At 35.1% G+C, this 19,836-nt stretch overlaps 1 protein-coding gene across 1 annotated transcript in view; it reads right to left on the bottom strand.

Moving 5' to 3' along the window:
• The window catches only part of LOC131166250 (DNA ligase 6), a 45,246-nt gene that overhangs the window by 9,149 nt on the left and 16,261 nt on the right, over positions 1-19,836 (bottom strand). The window contains exons 11-12 of the mRNA XM_058124612.1: positions 18,221-18,377; positions 17,961-18,068 (exon numbers count right to left, since the gene is read on the bottom strand). Coding sequence (XP_057980595.1) covers positions 17,961-18,068; positions 18,221-18,377 — 265 coding nt within the window. The remainder of the gene's footprint in view (positions 1-17,960; positions 18,069-18,220; positions 18,378-19,836) is intronic.

Raw genomic sequence — 19,836 nt, 5'->3', positions numbered from 1 at the left:
CTTTTGGGGGAACCTTGGCTTTCCATATTTTTTTATGGGGCGAAAAAGAACAATTAGAATAGGTATAAAAATCGCAAAAAGGATTTGCAAAAATAAAAAATCTATCCACTTCCAAGGAAATGTGGCAATTATTCATCAACAACAAAGAAGAAAGCTCAACCATATCTCTTATTGAGAGGCATCCGAAAATGAAAATCCCATGAAGGCAAAGGACTATATGAATCAACAACAAAAGAACAAATAATGCTACTTCCTAAGCTCAAGAAATAGAGGTGAGGAAAAAAGGACAGAAACTACCCTGACCAAAGGCCTTTGCAAAAATGAAATATGAAATCCTCACCCAACAAATACTTAGTATGGGAATTGAAGAGGGGAAAATCCGAGAGATTGACCTCCACACACTTTTCGAAAGAAGATTTTAAAAAATAAAAAAAGGCAATCTAGTGCACAAAGCTCCTGCATATGCAGGGTCTGAACTGCCAAAGGCATTTAGCCAAGAGAACATTGGTTTTAGACATCAATTAGCAAGAACCAAAACACTCCAGTTTTGACATATGCATGACATCCCAACACACCAAATGGTCCCTTTTACCTCCCACCCCAGACCAAAGGTGTCTCTCACGACTTTCTCAAGCTTACTAGCAATCCCAATGGGAATCCTAAAAATAGACAAATAATACAATGGGATCTTGGTGGTTATAAGGGTGCATTCTTTTAAGCCTAGAATCCAGATACCTGCTCAAAAATACGAAGACTCAAAATATTCAAGAAAGATGGACTATGGTCACCTAAGAAAAACATGGTATCATAGGCAAATTGAAGGCAAGATACCACCACCCCCTTCCTCCCCACTTCCAAACCATTCACTAAACACTTATTCACCGCCCTATCAACCATTATCCTTAGTACAATGGCCACTAAAACAGACAAAAGAGGGGAAAGTGGATCATCTTCTTTAACGCCCCTCAAAGCACTAAACCAAGATTTAGGTTCACCATTCACTATGAAAGATATGAGCACATTAGGCAAGTAACCCCTCATCGAAAGTTGCCATCTCTCCCCAAACCCCTTTCTCAACAAAAATCTTGTCTAAAAAATTCCAACTAACTCTATCATAAGCTTACTGACAATCCAATTTAAAAGTGATTCCATTTTCCTTTCTCCTCCAAGTGTCCAATACCTCATTGGCAATCAAAACAACATCCACAATTTGCCTACCCCCAACAAATGCACTTTTGAGTCTTAGAAATAATCTTATCAAGCACCGTGTTCAGCCTATTCTCCAGTAATTTAGCGATAATCTTAGACACGTATGCTAAACTAAAAGGTCTAAAATATGCAATCTTAATAGACTACTCTTCTTTGGCACCAAAGTAATAATCACTTCGCAACAATTTTGAAAAAAGCAATACTAAAGTCATCCGGCCTTGGAGTCTTATCCTTCTCCATCCCAAACATAGTATTCCCCCCAACTCCTTCTCCTCAAAGGCTCAAATCATCTCACCAACCAAAACATCTAATCCCTAAAAATGGGATCCCATTCGAAACCCTCAATCATCGATCTACCAACATCTTCCTCGGTATAAAAGGTTTTAGTGATCTTTGAGACACTCAAACAAGGATGTGAAGTCATCTCAAGTCTACCCAAATCTAATTCCTTAACCAAGTTCTTCCTCCTCCTCCCATTAGCTAAAAAAATTTTAAATTGAAGTCACTGTCTTTAACCCAATTAAATTTAGTCTTCTATCTCCAGCCTCTCGCTTCCTTAAAAGTCAAGTCTTCCAACTCATTTGTCAACAAAATCCTTTTTTCACCTCCTCACTTTTTGAAAGACTAAAATCTTATTTTTTTCTATCCAGGTCATCCAACTCACGTAAAATGCTGGCTTTCCTAGCCCTCTCGTCTCCAAACACCTCCTTATTCCACTTTTTTAAGGTCACTTTTAAACGCTTAAGCTTCCTCATAAACATGAGGCCTTCCCACCCCCTCTCCTCATCCTCACTCCAAGAATCCCTATCCAAAGACTAAAAAGAATCATGATCCAGCCAAATACTTTCAAATTAAAACGGAGTTGGGCCCCAAGAAACCTTACTAGATTTCGGAAAAATAGGAAAGTGATCAGACAAAGGTCTAGGTAAAGCTGCCTGTGAAAGATTGGAGAACTCATCTTCCCACTCCCACTCACTGCAAAACAAAAACCTATCAACCTGACTAGCAACAGGCCAAGAAAAATGAATGTCACCCAAAGGGGTACTCTCAAACCACACTCCTGCACCTAAGTAACCCTTCCACCCACCCCCCCCCCCCCCCCAAATCCCCTTCTCTCTTTTCCCTGAGAACCTAATAACGTCAAAATCAACACCAAAGATCCACCTAGAAGAACAAAAGCCAAATACAAAATATAACGCATCCCAAAAGAAGTTGCTAAGAGTTGCTCTAGAAGGCTTGCAAACCCACCACTGACACCTACTTTTCACATCTACTAGGATAAAAAGGCAGAAAAACCCAACCAAACTATTCACTTTCAGAAAAGGACGAAGTGTCCCATATAACAAGAATGCCCACTGCTGCACCCTGAGAGGAAAGAAATTCTTAGTCTTTACCTCTCCTATCACAAATGCTTCTAACCAACACCACCCCACCCCACCCCCCCCCCCCCCCCCCTCCCCCTCCCAAAAAAAAAAAAAAAAATCAACAATCTCAAGCTTAGTTTCCAAAATGGGCATGGTATTGAGAGAATATCTAGACAAAACTTCCCTAATCAGCCTCCTCTTCCTAAAGTCTCCTAACCCTCTCACATTCTAACTAATAATCTTCATAATCCAACACATTTACCTCCCTCCCCTACCCTGTCACCTCCCTTGTAATGAATAGAAGAAACTAAATTTTTTAATTCTTTTTGGACCTTCTTTCCTCTCATAAGTTCTAAGACTAATCCCCACCCTCACCTCTTGCCTTGTAGGACTCACTAGTTTTAAATCCAGGCCATTAAGGAGTATTTGCAGGTCTATATTGTCTTTCTCACTCCCCCCCCCCCCCCCGGGGTCCCACCAAAAAAGCCAAACCTGTAAGAAAATCCCTCAAATGTTGAATGAACCCATTCTTTGACATAGAACATCAGAAGTAGTAACAGACTAAGGACATCTCTTTCAGACATAGATACTCTCAAAGCCTCCAACCGAAAACCTGTTATATCAGCATTTTCCCTCCCATATGAACAAGATATACGCACAGTATCAACCAGGATAGGTTTATGCTTAAGGACAGGGAAAGTGGCCAAAGATCCCCTGGCAGTCAATTATTCAATCTGACTATCATTGTCCTTTGAAAGGTCTTCACCCACTCGCACAGCCTCACAGATAATATCAGGACAATCCTCCTCGAGTCACTGTTGTGCCTGCAAAAAAGGTATCATCCAGAGTCGCTCGGTCCAGAATCAGTACCACAGTCATTTCTTGGTAGCTGCAACAGAAGTCCTCCCCTTCAGAAGCAAATTCTGCTCTCAGTTGGTCAACCAACAAGCCTCTCTCAGATTCACACATACTGCTCAATTCAACTTCAGAATCAAGAGACAGCATCCTCTGGTTCCACAACAACCATTTCCCTCGATTCCCCCATTAGATAACAGAGCAGAGAAGACATGACCGACAGTGTTTGCAGATCAGAACGTATAATTGGGTATAGAGCGGCATCATGTGAAAAGAAATATATATATTTAGAAGGCTTTTAGATGAGGTCTAAAGCAGTCAGATCTGACTGGATCTGAGACTTGACCCAATCGAACAGAATTGCATAAATCTTGCAATTCATTTCAAATCTGCAGTTCACCAAGTGAATCATTCAATTCACCTGTGATTCAAAGCATTTTGCGATTCAGCCATGAGATTCAAATCAATTTGAGCCATAATTGGTATGCATCATTTGATTCTAAGTTAACAAATATGCTCAAAACTCCCACATCTTTTTTAGGGGTGGGCAAAAAAATTGAAAACATATTCCAAAACTGAACCAAAAAATAAGATAATTTTTCAGTTCTATTTTGGCTTGAAATTTTTTTTTTATTATTATTATTGGATTGGTTTTGGTTATTTTTAATATCAATAACTATTGTTAATCACATGGAACCGATATATTATAAGTTTTTAAACACACAATGTATATGTATTTTTTTAATATCAAAAACCATAAAACAGTACGTAATATTGAACTTGTAATATTTAAGTTATTGTACTCATCTTCATAGATTATGCTTAATTATTTAGATGCATACTTTTCGTAAAACCACAGCAAGAAGCCTTAAGTCCCACTAGGTGGGGTCAGCTACATAAATCCTTTTCTACCAATTCACTGGATCGAGAGTGTTTTCCTCAATTAGATTAAGGGCTATTAAATCCTTCCTCACTACCTCATTCCAAGTTATTTTAGTCATAACTCTACCCCTTTTCATACCAGAAATAATAATTAAGTCACTCCTCCTCACAGGTGCTCTACTAGGCCTATGTTTCAAATGTCCAAACCATGTAAGCCACCCCTCCCTTATCTTCAATCACTGCTATGCCTAAATTATTTTGTATATACTCGTTTCTTACTTTATCTTTTAATGTTATACCACTCACCCACACTAACATTCGCATTTCAACAACTTTTACTTTTCGTACATGCTATTTCTTAGTTGCCCAACATTCTAAACCATAAAGCATAGCTGGCCTTATTGCCATCTTATAAAACTTTCCTTTTAATTTTAACAGTATTCTACCATTTATCATACCTTGGGCACAATTTCAAGCTTTTCCACACCTTTCTCAAATGAGTAGAAAAGGTTTGCAAAATCATCATTGATGGTAGATGTCCAATGAATGTTGTTTCCATAAATGGAGTCACTTGAATGCAGCTTCATTTGAAACCTCACTCGGAGACTTATGTGATGTCTTGGATTGGTAACTCTATTGCACATGTTCATGAAAGATGTTTGGTTCCCATCCAAATGGGCGAATACTTGGCTAATGTTTGGTGTGATATGCTCATGGTCTTAAATTTCCACGAAATTGTTGAAATTTCCGTCGAAATTTCCGATTTCCATCACCCTCGAAATTGAAATGGCAATCGATTTCCGTCTTGCATAATTTCCGTCGAAATCTCAATGAATCATCCGAAATTATCAAAATCTTGAAATTTTAGAAAAGCTTGTCAAAATTTTTACTATACCATGAAATTTCGTCAGAATTCAAATGAGAAATTTAGGAGTGAAGTGAAATTTCTATCTTGATTTATTTTATCAAAACAAAAGATTCTTACAAGTTCTTTTGAAATTATATGAAAAAATAAACTTACAGTAACATTTTATTTAACCATTCGTATCTAAATTATCATTATTTGTATAATAAATAATATTTAAATGATTTATGAATTTCTTTTGTATTAACTAAATATGTTTAATGTATATTATCTTACAAATATGTTTGATACACATACTATTTTACAACTTTTCCACCTCCTACAAAACATAGATTTGTAATATATTAGTCCTAAAACTTATATTATTATGTTTGTTAACCATTCTAAAGTTTCACAAAGAATTCCATGTTTTACTACTAATTTTCGTCATTTTTTCAAATTGAAATTGAAATTTCCATACTTTTGGAAGTTCGAAATTTGAGTCGAAATCGAAATTTAAGACCTTTTTTTTTTTTCAGTAAAAGAGGGTGGCACCTCCTTTCTTTATTAGAAAACCCCACACTTATGGCGGAGGAAAACCGTGGTTCCAGCAAAACAAGCTATAAATAGATAACCACTAAACAACTCTAAACAGACCTCAAAAAAGTTAAAACCTAAAAACAAACCTAAATCCACCAAACAAAAAACAAGAGGTTGAACTAATGACGAAAAGAAATTAGACCCAACCTATCCATCCGAAAGATGCCTTTTAGAGAACGTGATAAAAAATGTTGTTCTTCATAGATGACATTGTTTCCCAATTCTCCTTCTCTAGCGAGAAAATCAGCCGCACTATTGTCTTCTCTATATTGATGGATCACCATCCTATTTATGAAGATTGGCCATGTACTCCTTGGCTCTCCTTGGTTGGATGATTTGGGTGTGACTCAAGGGCTTGAGAATACACATGTCTTCCACTATAATGGGAAGAAAATTGTTTTGAAGTCTGCTCTACCAATTATCCAAGACAAAGAATCAGTCACATTTACTCAACTTGCAAACACTACAAGCAAGGAAATGCATATGTTTGAAGACATCCTAAGTCTTTCAAATATTCCTATTGTTGAATTTGTCATTCCCGATATGTTCATTGATGCTAATTCTCAACTCAAGTCTATGGTGCTGCCAATGGAATGTGGTTTCTTGTCTCATTCAAGCACTGGCTTTCAAAGAGTCCAAGTTTGCTTCTCCCTTTTGATTCTCCAACATTTCAAAAGTCTAAGGCCGGATTTTTTCCAATGATGCAGGGGCAGCACCAAGGTTCTGCAGCCATGGAGAAATTAGAAGAGGAGGAAGGGGAACAGAGGAGAGAGGAGATACCCCGGGGCGGTGTTTGCTTCAATTCAAATTCATCAACTAACTTACAACACGACTTTCACACACTATTTACAAGAAAGCGTCTTTACATGAAATTACACATAAACCCCTAAAACTACATTACATTACAAATATACCCCTACTTTACACAAATATTACAAACAACCCCCAAATACACATAATCCTTTACTAATATAAACACACAGAATAAACTACTAACTTAACCCCACAATTCCTTAACCCAACTCTTCTTAATTATTTTCCAACAAGGATCTTCCAAAGGTCTTACTTCTTGTCCTACATCAATAACTTTACAATCCTTACAAGATAGATGATCCCTATTCCTAGTTAAGATGAAATCTATATGGCTTTTATTAAATCCTAAAAGTTATTAAGTGTATCACCAGCCTCATTTTTATCTCCATATCCATAGCCTCCATGTATCCTTTCATAGTCTATATTATCCTTATCAATGTGTCCATTCAAATCAACTTCTATGAATGTCTTTTTAAACTTTGGTATCCCTATAAAATACTATACATATCTTTCCAAAATTGTCTTTTAAAATTTTCTACTAAGCCTATTTGGGAAGCATATGCACTAATGATGTTCACTATCTCCAGGCCTAAAGCTATTCTAATTTTAATCATCCTATCCCCTATTCTTTCAACATCGACTATATTATCTTTTAAGTTTTTGTCTACAATTTTTATGTTTCTTTTTATCAGTGTACCAAAGTTTAAATCCTGATTTTTCAATTTCTCTAGCTTTCTCTCCGACCCATTTCGTATCTTGGAGATAGATAAAGTTAATTTTCCTTCAAAACATTATTTCCATTGTGTCCATACATCCATTCCCTTGACCTAGGTGAATTTGGTATGAATTCATGACAATAAGATCTAACTAAGTTTTATACTGGCTGTCAGTTACTTAACACAACCCTGCTCCTTTATCCGTACTCAAAGTATACGTTTGATTTATTTATTTATTTATTTTGCAAACTTAATTCACATAAACAATTTTCTAAATCACACCCTACAACTAGTAGAAACCACACAAACAATGCAATTCATTTAAAAATCAAAAACAAACAATTTTGGGTGTTAATCCAAGCTAGAATAAAATAAAAATCAAATCAAATCAAATAAAAAAAATGGTGCAATAGTAGTTTTTGAAACATTTTGTATGCTCCAAGACTTGCAAATGGAAAACACAAAAATGCATATATTAAGCCTACAAATCATAAACACAAAAGCTCCACTACTAACCAACTATTGGAAAAAATAAGAAAAGAAACAACAAGAGGAGAGAAGATCTCACCTGTGGTTGAAACTAAAAGGTAATGACAATTGTTGAAAATACCATAGTAAGTACCCTTTGGTGCCAAAAATTTGATGTTGCTAACAAAAAACAATCGAAGAATATTTAAGCAACAAGTTTAAGCAACAAGGGATTGCAAGAATTCTTCAATCTAAACTCAAGATTCAAATTCAAGGATATTGAAGAAACAATATTCCTCAACCCATAAAAACTCTATTGCTTCTTCATGTAAACCGACAACCGCGCATAACTAGATCGTAAAATTCAAGACTCCATATTTCTTTCAAGCATTCCATCCAACAGGCAATGGACCACCTCAAAGAAACCTCATTGCTTAAGCCACTTAACAGGACATTCCATGAAATGCATCTCTATTTGGCATTTTATCAAGCTCTTATAATGCTACGTTCGCACACCAAGAAGTAGCATTCATAAGAAACATAATATTTCGGATGAATAAATCACACAACAGTGATCAACATATTACCAAATAATACTAAACTGGTTTCTCCAGAACTCCAAAACAACAGCACCCACAAAGCCAAAACCACCAAAAGATCAACAAAAAACAAGAAGCCCAAGAATCAAGAACATCATAACACCACAACTAAGAAAAATTCCCCAAGACCAGCCAAAAGCCAAAGATCATGAATCTTGGTAAACACACAGCACCTTATGAGCAGATAAAGGAGGCAGTGGTCGGATTGGTTTTGCAGTTGCAACGGTGACGGTATACTCATGATGACATTGAAAGAGAAGGATGGTGAAGATCCATGAAATGTTGAAGCACCTAGAAATTGAAATTCTGGGTTGTTTCTGTTTTTATTCAAGCTGATGCTTGGAAGGAAATCTCCAAGAACCAAGAAAATGCAGCACCGCAAGACTCAGCAATCTTCAGAAATTGAAATTTTGGGTTGTCTGTTTATTCAACAAAGAAATTGAAGACACAACCACTAACAGATAAATTGTCGTGCTGCTCTAGGGCATTGGACAGAAGAATTGTTTTGCACAGGACTTCTTCACAAAATATAGAGAAATCAGCAGATGAATAGATCATGGCAAGAAGAAACACCCAGGAAAGCTGATTGTCAGACAGCGAGGATGGTTGGCGAGGTTGAAGAATATTTTAATATCCAGAGAAGACATGCACAAATAAAAAAAAATAGATATATACTTTTAGTGTTTGTTAAAATGCACACTTTGATTTATAGGTTTGATTTGGTTATACAGTGGTGTTTTAGTTAACCAGTTAAATAGTTTTTTTTTCCTTTTTTTTTTTCCAAACTAAAACTTTCTGATTTGGTTAGTATTTTGGGTGCATGATTTAGTCATCCAAATCATGCTCTCCATCACTTTTTATATTTGTATATGGTCAAACGAAAGTCATAAAAAGGGCACCAAGGGAATGCAACCCATGTATAATAGCACAAGTGAACCTATAAAAGTTTTTGCAGCTTGAACAACAGAAATGCTGACCATTAAACCCCCCCTGAAAAAAGTGTTTTTGAGCTATCCATCCTTGAGGTAAATTTCAATTCCTTCAAAAGACCTTCTATTTCTTCCCACAAGACAATCCAAAAAATTGCCAAAGGATCAACCTCAGGATCTTCTTCCTTGCTCCACCTGCCTCAATACCCCTCTCGCCCCATAATCCTACCATGCTGCCACCTAAAAATCGCCATCATAAACAGGAGGCACTGTCCCATAAGGATTCATTTCTGCTGCAACTCTGCAAGCACCTCACAGTTTAATTTATCCAGTTCTGTGAATTACAGTGGCAGGGGTTTAAAACAGAGGTTCCGAAATTAGATTCTGAAATCTAGAAAAATAATGAAAAGATGTTTTCCAACTTTTCTAAATAAGTTTGGAAAATTGGAAAACAAAATGGCATTTTTTGTAATTATTTGAAAAATTAGAAATGGAAAACAAAAACTATTTTCACTAGCAAATAGTGCCAAATTGTTTATTGTTATTCATTTATTTCATACAAATATTGTAAAAATGAAAAATTAGCTAACTTTATTGTAATTTGTTGGACAACTAAAATGGAAAAGGAAAACTATTTTCCAAAACTAAACAGGCGCTTAGCGTTTCTAAAGGAATAGGATACATCAAACATCGTTAAACTTGATGATGAAGAAATAAATAGCACTTGTAAATTTTGATGTCTTGGATCTACTACGCAAGCTAAAAGAGAAATTGAAGAGGATTTAATCCATAGAGTTAAAACAAGTTGGGTAAAATGGAGAAGTGCTTCAAATGTACTATATGATCATAGAATACTACTAAAATAAAAGGGGAAGTTTTATAGGACGGCTATAAGACCAGCTATGCTATATGGATCAAAATGTTGGGCGACTAAGAAATAGCATATCCAAAAATAAAAGTTGCTTAGATGAGAATGCTTAGATGGATGAGTAGTATAACATTGAAAGATAAATTAAGAAATGAACATACTCGTGGTAAGTTAGGTGTAGCTCCTGTAAAAGATGAGGGAGGGAAGAACCAGATAATTTTGGCACTTGCAACGTAAGCCACATAGTGCGCCAGTGAGGAAGAGTGAGTTAGTTACTATGAGGGGCAGTAGAAAGGGTAGGGGTAGACATAAAATAACTTGGAATATGATAGTGAGTAAGGATTTAATAACCTTGAATCTGTCGAAAGAAATTGTCCATGATCACATAAAGTTCCGGAAAAGGATACATGTAGTCAAACCCACCTAGACTAAAGGCTTGGTTTTGTTGTTGTTGTTATATTACCATTACAAAAATTGCAATTGGACAAACCAAAGAACCCTATATAAAATCATACAAAATGATTTGTAAAAAAGCGACAAAAAAAATTAAAATTGATTTGCTTTTCGGAGGACGACCGGGTGGTGTAAATACCATTTTAAACCAATAACATGATACATGAGCATTAAGTTCCAATAGGTACCAGCAGAACCTCTGCAATGCATAAGCGACATTATTTACTCAAGTCTATTCACTACATTATTATTACAATCTAAGCAAGGCACTCCAGTTCATTTCTACTCATTTGCACCTTTCACTTCCCCTTTTGACACAATCCTTTTCACATAACAAAATCAAGGAACCTTAACAAGAGGTTATTCATTAAAGAAGTGTGGGATTCCAGTGACAGCCTTGTAACTTAAATGTCTTAAGAATGATCCCTTGTGAAAGTACACAAAATTGTGCATTTCCTATATGTTTCTCTATGCCTAAGGGTCTTCAAGGAATTTTTGGACCTTCTTTTCTGTGTTTTTCTTCTTTTAATTTTTTCCATAATACCATAAATGATTGACTTGTAGATTAGATTTTTGGACCTTCTTTTCTGTTTTATTCTTCTTTTAATTTTTTTCCATAATACCATAAATAATTGACTTGTAGATTGATAACACAGGCAAAAGGCACATGCCTCACAACGATTAGGCGGAAATTTATTAAAATTGTCTGTAATATGCCCTATATAATGGATGCTTGATTGTAAACACATTCGCACTAATATTTCAATTTTAAAAAATATCAAAATATGTAATACTACTATACAAGAGCATAAATAAATACTATAATACGAATTTCAATAATATAGAATGTTCAGGGCATAAATTGCAAAAAATAGAAGCAGAAATTAGCAGCAGGAAACAAGAAAAGCAAAAGCAGCAGCAGAGCAGCACTGAGTGAGAAATTCCAGAAAACAGCACTCAGTATTCATGACAAAAATTCCAGATACAAAAGCAAATATGGCAAGAAAGAGAACGGCTTCCAGGGAAAACAAAAAACAAAAATGGCACTGCTTTCCAAATAAAACAGCCAAAAAAAGGGAATATCGAAAAAGGCTTAGAGCAGCTCTATCTAAGAGCAGCAGAGCAGTCCAGAAGAAGAAGAAGACAAAGGGCAACAGAGCAGAAATTTCAGGAAAAAGGAACAAAATTTCTAAAAAAAAAACAGTAAAAAAAATTAAAACAAGGAGAGTCACAGCTCTCACTGACAGCAGCACAGCAGGCAAAAAGTAGAAGAAAAAAGAAGTCGGAGAGCAGCAGAGAAGGGATGTCAGAAAGGAGTAGCAGAAATCCCATAAAAACGATGAGAAAAATAAAGAAAAATAAAACAGGATCACAAAAGCTCTAACTGGTAGCAGCAGAGCTGCAGAATCACTGATTTTAGTCGATCAAGAAGAAGAAGAAGAAGAGAAGGAATAAGACGAAAAAAAGGAGAGATAGACCCAGTTGACCAACAGGAAGGAGGAGGAGAAGAGACCGTGAGTTGGCCTTGAATCAAAGCTTGAGAGTCAGCCTAGAGAATCTATGTGGCCTTCATTTGCAGCTCTGCCTGTATCATGAGATAAACTTTTCATTTTCTTCTTTTTTGTTTTTTTGAGAGAGAGAGAGAGTGTAGTAACCCGACACAAAAAAATAAATAAGTAAATAATGAATAATAAATAAATAAAGAGATATTTTGGAGGAGAGATATTTTGGAGAAGATATTTTGAAAGGAAATATTTTGAGATATTTATATATAAATATCTTAGAGGAGATATTTATTTAGATTACTTAAAAGTTAAGTTAGGTTTTATTTTATAAACTCTCTCATTCTCTCTCTCTCTCTAGGATTTTGCGCCATCCGTTGCTGGAATCCACCATCCGTCGTTACCACGTGGGTCAAGAGGAGAATCTCTACATTTATTGTGGAACGGATCTTCGTTTGTGGAATTTCGAGATTTTCCCTAAAATCAAGGTAAGGGTTTGAATTCGATTTCGGTTCGGTAAATCGGTAGTATAGGAAATAATATGGAAGTATTGTTTTCGGTTTTTAGGTTTTAGGGACCCCGAGTCGTTGTTTTCGATCAGTTCGTTCATGTTTCGGTTTCAGGTTTAAGGTAAGGAGAAATTGATTACAACAGTTATTTCGTGAAACTAAACCACTAAAAAGATAGTTTACATTCATATGATTGATTTGACTGTTATTTTACTAAATTTCACAGGGTTGAAATGTCGGGTTTCATGATTTTACGGTTTTGGTAAAAATACGGGTTTTGGCGTATGGTCTCCAAATGTTTCAAAACTTCTTTATTTGTATTATTATGTATGTAGGAGATGCTTGAATCTCTTATTTTTATTTAAATGGTGTTTATTGTATTATATACTATATAGCGGATTTTTGTTTAAATTAGTGTGACATGTGGATGAAAATGAACTTATGAACATTTGATATTATTGGTATGGATTATGGGAACGGAGTTCCAAATTATTATACTAGAAAATGTTGAAAGACAGGTGCCGGTTACATACCGTGCTAATTATGCAAAAAGGGTAAACCGAGAGGGTGTGTGCTGGTTTATACCAGATATGGATTTATGAGTTTGTGAAAATACTGGAATTACACAGGTTATCATGTTTTGTTATAAATTATATATATGATAAGTGGAACCACAACTTGCGACTATTGGAGTTGAAAGATACTACCACCTAAGGGGTTGAAAGATACTACCGACTAAGGAGTTGAAAAATACTACCGAACTGGAGTTGAAATACTTCAAGGTAAAGGAGTTTATAGTCCTGATACCAAAAGGCTCGGATTCTGTTGCCAGTGAGTACAGTGCAACCACACATGCTAAGCGGTGTGGGTACAGAGATGGTCGGCTTGCAAGAGTTTGTAATCACTGGTGAATAATGGACCAAGAGAGGCAGTCAGACTATATATGAGATACATGACAGTGCCTGCACTAACAAGACATTGTTAGAGATATCAGTGCACAACCCGTGCCATGGGGTAAAATAGGCATTATTTGTGATACCAAACTGTTGGTCGTTCTCTATTCATATACATGATTTAAAAGCTGATATGGAAAAACGGTATTGTTTATATTGATATATGTGTTGTGCTTCAGTATTGAAAACCTTTGTTTTATATATATGGATATATGTTTTAAATTGAAATACTCACATGTGATCACATGTGATCACTGATTGTAATACTTTCTTCCTTACTGAGAAGTCTCTCACCCCGTTATACAACCTTTATTTTCAGGTCCTTCAGGACGTCGGTCCTAGTTGCTAGAGCGACTGGGAGGATGGTTTTTGGTTTAGTTGTGTAAGTATTCGGTTATGTAATAAACTTAGTTAGAAGCATCTTTTTGGAGGCTGTAAACACTGATTTATGTATTAAGTTGGATGTTTAAAAATTTAAGAATACAATTGGTAGACTCTGGTATATACCTAGTATAAATCTCGATGGATATTTATGTTTTTCCGCGACATTTATCCTAGTTTTGTATGATTTACACCCATATGTCCCTGTTTAGGGCGAGTTGTTCATGTATGTCTATTAGGTACAAGTTATTATGTATGTAGGTTGGCAACTTGGGTCCATTTAAAGGGCCGAGCCGTTACAGAGAGAGAGGGAGAAAGAATGCTGACTTGCTGAGAGATGCAAGATAAAATAACACATTATCTTGTGCACCTTTTTCTGTAATAATATGCAAAATCAGATGGCTGAGAATTAAAGAGAAAAAAAAAACGTATAAGGTAAGCATGCATAAGGCATGCCTCATAGCACCTTGCGCCTTGGTGTGCCTCTTGAAGGTCACCTCGCCTCAACCCCTATAAGGCACAAGCCTCATTGCCCCAATGCGCCTTGCACCTTGACTACTATGCACATTTCATTGCACCTTGCATCTTGGAGTGCCTCTTGAAGGTTGCCTCGCCTCGACCCCTATAAGGTGCAAGCCTCATTGCCCCAACACGCCTCGCACCTTGATTACTATGCACATTTCATTGCTCATGATGCATTGAACCTAAATAGAAACTAATCTATTTCTCAATGGTAGTCTCCTTCTGACTCCCATCTCACTCTCTCTCTCTATGGCTTTTCCTTTTGTCACCATTTTTTTATCACGTGTATGTTGCCCTTGGTGTTTTAAAAGTTACAATTGGCTTCACAAAAATCAGTTAAATGTTACATTTTCACCATTTTAAATCATTTGATCTTGTACTAGGTATCACTACTATGTTGGCAATCTAGATTTATCCATAATGAGCAACAAATATGTATGCATATGAAGTTTATAATAAACTTTTAATTCTTTAAAATAATATTTTACTTATAAATCCCAAAAACATGTACATTATCCCATGGGTGTCTACTAGTATATATATGTACATTGCACAATGGCTACATATTCCATGCAACGCATGGGTTTCTAATAGTATGTATGTGTGTCTCTATACATATGAATGCAACCAAAGAAGCAGAATCAAAGCATCATTTGTTTGTATGCTAAGACGAGGTAGATATGCAAGACATGTTTTATCTACTTATGGGATTTTATGAGCCATGCATTGTCCCATCAAAAGATTATTTGCAAATTGGCAATGTTGTGGTGAAAATATAAAAGTTGAGAGGGTCTAGGTGTTTAAACCTTGTTGTCCCTCAGTGCATTTGGAAGGAGAGAAATGGAAGAATTTTTATGGAGTACACGGGCCCATTATGAAAATGAATATGTTTATTGAGAAAAAAAAAAAAAACTGGGTTTCTTGGCAGTAGCCAGAGAATTCAAGAGATGGAATGAGTTTCTTTGACCTTGTGTTCCATAAATTTTAAATCACACATGCACATAGCTATTTTGGCTTGCTTACAACAACAACAAAACCAAGCCTTAGTCCCACTAAGTGGGGTCGGCTATATGAATCCTTTTCCGCCAATTTATGCAATCATGGACGGTTTTTTTTTTATAGATTCAAGGATATTAAATCCTTACTCACTATCTCCTCCCAAGTTATTTTAGGTCTACCCTTACCCCTTCTACTGCCCCCCACAGTAACTAAGTCACTCTTCCGCACAGGTGCACTATAAGGTCTACGTTGCAAGTATCCATACCATTTGAGTCGTCCCTTCCTTATCTTATCTTCTATAGGAGCTACACCTAACTTACCACCACGAATATGTTCATTCCTTAATTTATCTTTCAATGTTATACCACTCATCCATCTAAGCATCCTCATCTCGGCAACTTTTACTTTTTGGATATTATGTTTCTTCGTCATCCAACATTCCGATCCATATAACATAGCTGGTCTTATAGCTGTCCTATAAAACTTCCCAATTTTAAGGGTATTCTACGATCACATAGCATACTTGAAGTACTTCTCCATTTTACCCAACCTGCTTTAACTCTATGCATTACATCATCTTCAATTTCTCCTTCAGCTTGCATAATAGATCCAAGGTATTGAAATCTACAAGTGCTATTTATTTCTTCATCATCAAGTTTAACTTTGTCTCCAATATTCCTCCTATCATTACTAAAATTACATTTCATATATTCTGTTTTATTTCTAGTTATCCTAAAGCCTCTAGATTCCAAAGTTTCTCTCCATAATTCTAACTCAGTTTCTACTCCATCCCTAGTTTCGTCAATTAATACAATATCATCTCCAAACAACATACGCCATGGAACCTCCTTTTGAATACTCTTAGTCAATTGGTCCATCACTAAAGCAAAAAGATAAGGACTCAAAGCAGATCCTTGATGTACACATATGGTAATTGGAAATTCTCTAGTTTCTTCATCTATAGTCCTTACACTAGTCATTACTCCATCGTACATATCCTTAATAACATCGGTATACCTACAACATATACCCTTTTTTTCTAAAACCCACCATAGAACTTCCCTAGGTATCCTATCATATGTTTTCTCAAGGTCAATAAATATCATATGCAAGTCCCTCTTCTTTTCCCTAAACTTTTCCATTAATTTTCTTAAAAGATAAATAGCTTTTGTGGTAGATCTCCCACGCATAAAACCAAATTGATTTTCTGAGATCTTTGTTTATAACCTTAATCTTTGTTCAACAACTATTTCCCATAGTTTCATCGTATGACTCATAAGTTTAATTCCATGATAGTTATTATAATTTGGAATATCTCCTTTATTTTTATATATAGGTATTAAAGTGTTTTTCCTCCATTCATCTAACATTTTCTTAGTTTTTACAATTGTATTAAATAAATTAGCTAACCATATAATTCCGTTATCACCCAACCATTTCCAAACTTCAATTGGGATGTTATCCGGTCCCATAGCTTTCCCATTTTTCATCTTTTTTAGTGCAAACTTAACTTCGTTAACTCTAATTTTGCGAATAAATCTTATATTTTTAGTCTTTTCCTCATTTGACAATTCTAAGTTTAAGCCTTCTATTTGGTTTTCGTTAAACAACTTACTAAAATAACTTCGTCATCTTTCTTTAATATCTTCGTCCTTAACCAAAACAATATCATCCTCACTTTTTATGCATTTTACATTTCCTAAGTCTTTGCTCGTCCTTTCTCTAACTTTAGCAAGTTTAAATATAACTCTTTCCCCTTCTTTTGTACCTAATCTACCATACAAACTATTAAATGATCTATATTTAGCTTCACTAACGGCCCTTTTTGCATCTTTTCTTGCCTCCTTATATTTTTCAAAGTTATCTCTATTTCTAAATTTTTGCCACGTTTTATACCAAATTTTTTTTGTTTTTATGATTTTTTGTACATCTTTATCCCACCACCAACTTTCTTTGCTATTCGAGAATCTTCCCCTTGATTCACCTAAAATCTTTTTTGCTATCTTTTTAATAGAACTAGCTAATCTATTCCAAAGAGTATTTGTATCTATCCCATCCTCTAAGGTCCAATCCCCATCTTTGATCATTTTATCTTTAAATTTTATTATGTTTTCTCCTTTTAGGTTCCACCATCTAGTTCTCCTACACTGGTTTATTTTATCCATTTTCTTCCATTTTTTAATACATATATCTAAGTATCTAACACTAAGACTTTATGTTGTGTGATTAGGCTTTCACCTAGAATAACTTTACAATCCTTGCATGATAAACGATCTACCCTCCTAGTAAAAAAAAAATCTATTTGACTTCTATTTTGGCTTGCTTAAGCATCAATAATATGTCTTTGTTATTACTTTTTTTATATAAAAAAAAAAAATTTAAAAGTTAGGCTCCAAAGCATTAATGCAAAAAACTATACAAAAAAAAAAAATAATAATAATAATAATAATAATAATAATAATAATAATAATAAAAAGCTAAATGATACTTCAACCTTTATGCTAACAACTGAAACCAAGGAATTTTTGCTTCCCCTCTCTCGAGAAGATAGTTCTTGAAAGGACATAAGCTTGCAGCCATTCCTCCTATCAATTGCAACTACCTGAAACCAGAAGGGACAATAGCTGATGGAATCAGTAACAGAATCATAAAAAGACAGCCAAAGAAGAATCATACATTGTCCTGGTGAACCCAACCCACTTGAAGCCAAACAAAACTAAAAAAAAAAACACATTCTGGTTAAAAATGCATTACCTCTGCATCCACTATGAAGGTCGCAGCAGGTTTACATGATTCCATAACTATATTAACCAAATCTGGAAATCTCAATGTTGTTTCATCCCCATTTCTTGAAAATATACGAATACTTCCATCAGCTAATTTATGAATTTGTGCACGCTGACCATCATATCTAAGATTATATGCATACATGCAGTTATGCAGCAGCCCAGCAGCATCCATAAAATGATTGGAAAAATGAAGAGAAAAAGAGAAATGGTTAGAATATGTAATCCCGCCCAATTCTTAAAAAGTAAAAAAATAAAAATAAAAACAGAGCAGTATTTGCAGTTGTTTATAAAAAAATATCCTCTTAGAAAAAATTTAAATCATGCCTATTAAACAAAATCAAACAAAATAGCAGTTAAATCAGACATGAGAAAGTGTAAATTCAACACATTCAACTACATCTTCATGAATACTGAAAATTTAATTTTTAGCCAGTAAAATCAAAAGCCAAATCGTATGGTAGTTGTCCTGAAAATTGGAACTTCTTGCCAGAGGAGAATGCAATTCTAAGGAGTGAGGAAGGATGTTGGGTAAAACATGCAATTGTGTGCAACTTACCCACAATTTTCAAAATACTTCAGTTGATTTCAAATAATCAACAACCTTATACTTTAAATTGTTTACAAAAAAAACAAAAAACAAAAACAAAACAAAACAAACAAACCGTCATACTTTACATTTTTCGTTTGACATGAATTCTGAAATCTTAGCAACACAATTAGGGTTAGCTAGACACCCTGAAGAAGTTAAAATTTTTTAGCCCAAATTAGCAGGCAAAAAGTAAAGGCATGCACCAAGGGGTTGAAGCCGCACCAAGGGGTTGAAGCCCATGTACATCAATTTAAACAAATCTATGACAGCCACAACATAAAAAATTAAAAATTAAAAATTAAAAATTAAAAAAAAAAAAAATGTGCTGCCCATTAAACCAAAGATACAAATTTTAAGCCATCTGTCCTTCACAATAAAAATAGAGGTTTCTTCCTCTTCAAAACCACTTCGATTTCTTTCCCCTCCAAACCAGCCAAAAATGGTAGTCCACAGGATCAGTTCCAAAATTCTCTGTCCCTGTATGAACTATGAACACCCCTCCAAGCCCAAACTTTTGCCAAAAAAGAATCTGCTTCCTCCCAATAAACACCCACCATCGACAAAGCAATGTTCCCAAGATTTCTAGAACACTCAGAACTAAGGAGAAAATGATGCAGAGTCTCAACCTCTCATGCAAAGAAAGCATTTGTTAACCACCATGATTCCCCTTTCGCATAGGTTATCAAGTGTCAAAAATTTCTCCCAGGAAGCTTCTTATGAGGATAAAACTTCTCCCATAAAGCAAACAACCAATCTCTTTTCACCTAGTTCTATCACAATTTCATCATCTTTCTCTAATTCATGATCAACATGATCATCTTCTACATTATTTTCATTTTTCCCACAAAGAATAAAATTTTATTAGTAGGGAACAAATCTATTCTTGAGTTCATTGTACTATTACTTTAGATCAATAGTATTAATTCAAATCATGTAAACTAATATCATCCCATTTAAATATACTCTGACGTACTTTAATTATGAATATAGTA

This window comes from Malania oleifera, chromosome 1 (assembly GCF_029873635.1).
Source record: "Malania oleifera isolate guangnan ecotype guangnan chromosome 1, ASM2987363v1, whole genome shotgun sequence".
In the NCBI taxonomy this organism is placed as follows: domain Eukaryota; kingdom Viridiplantae; phylum Streptophyta; class Magnoliopsida; order Santalales; family Ximeniaceae; genus Malania; species Malania oleifera.
Note: the sequence above shows the minus strand (reverse complement) of the source record. Positions and strands in the feature narration are given on the sequence as shown.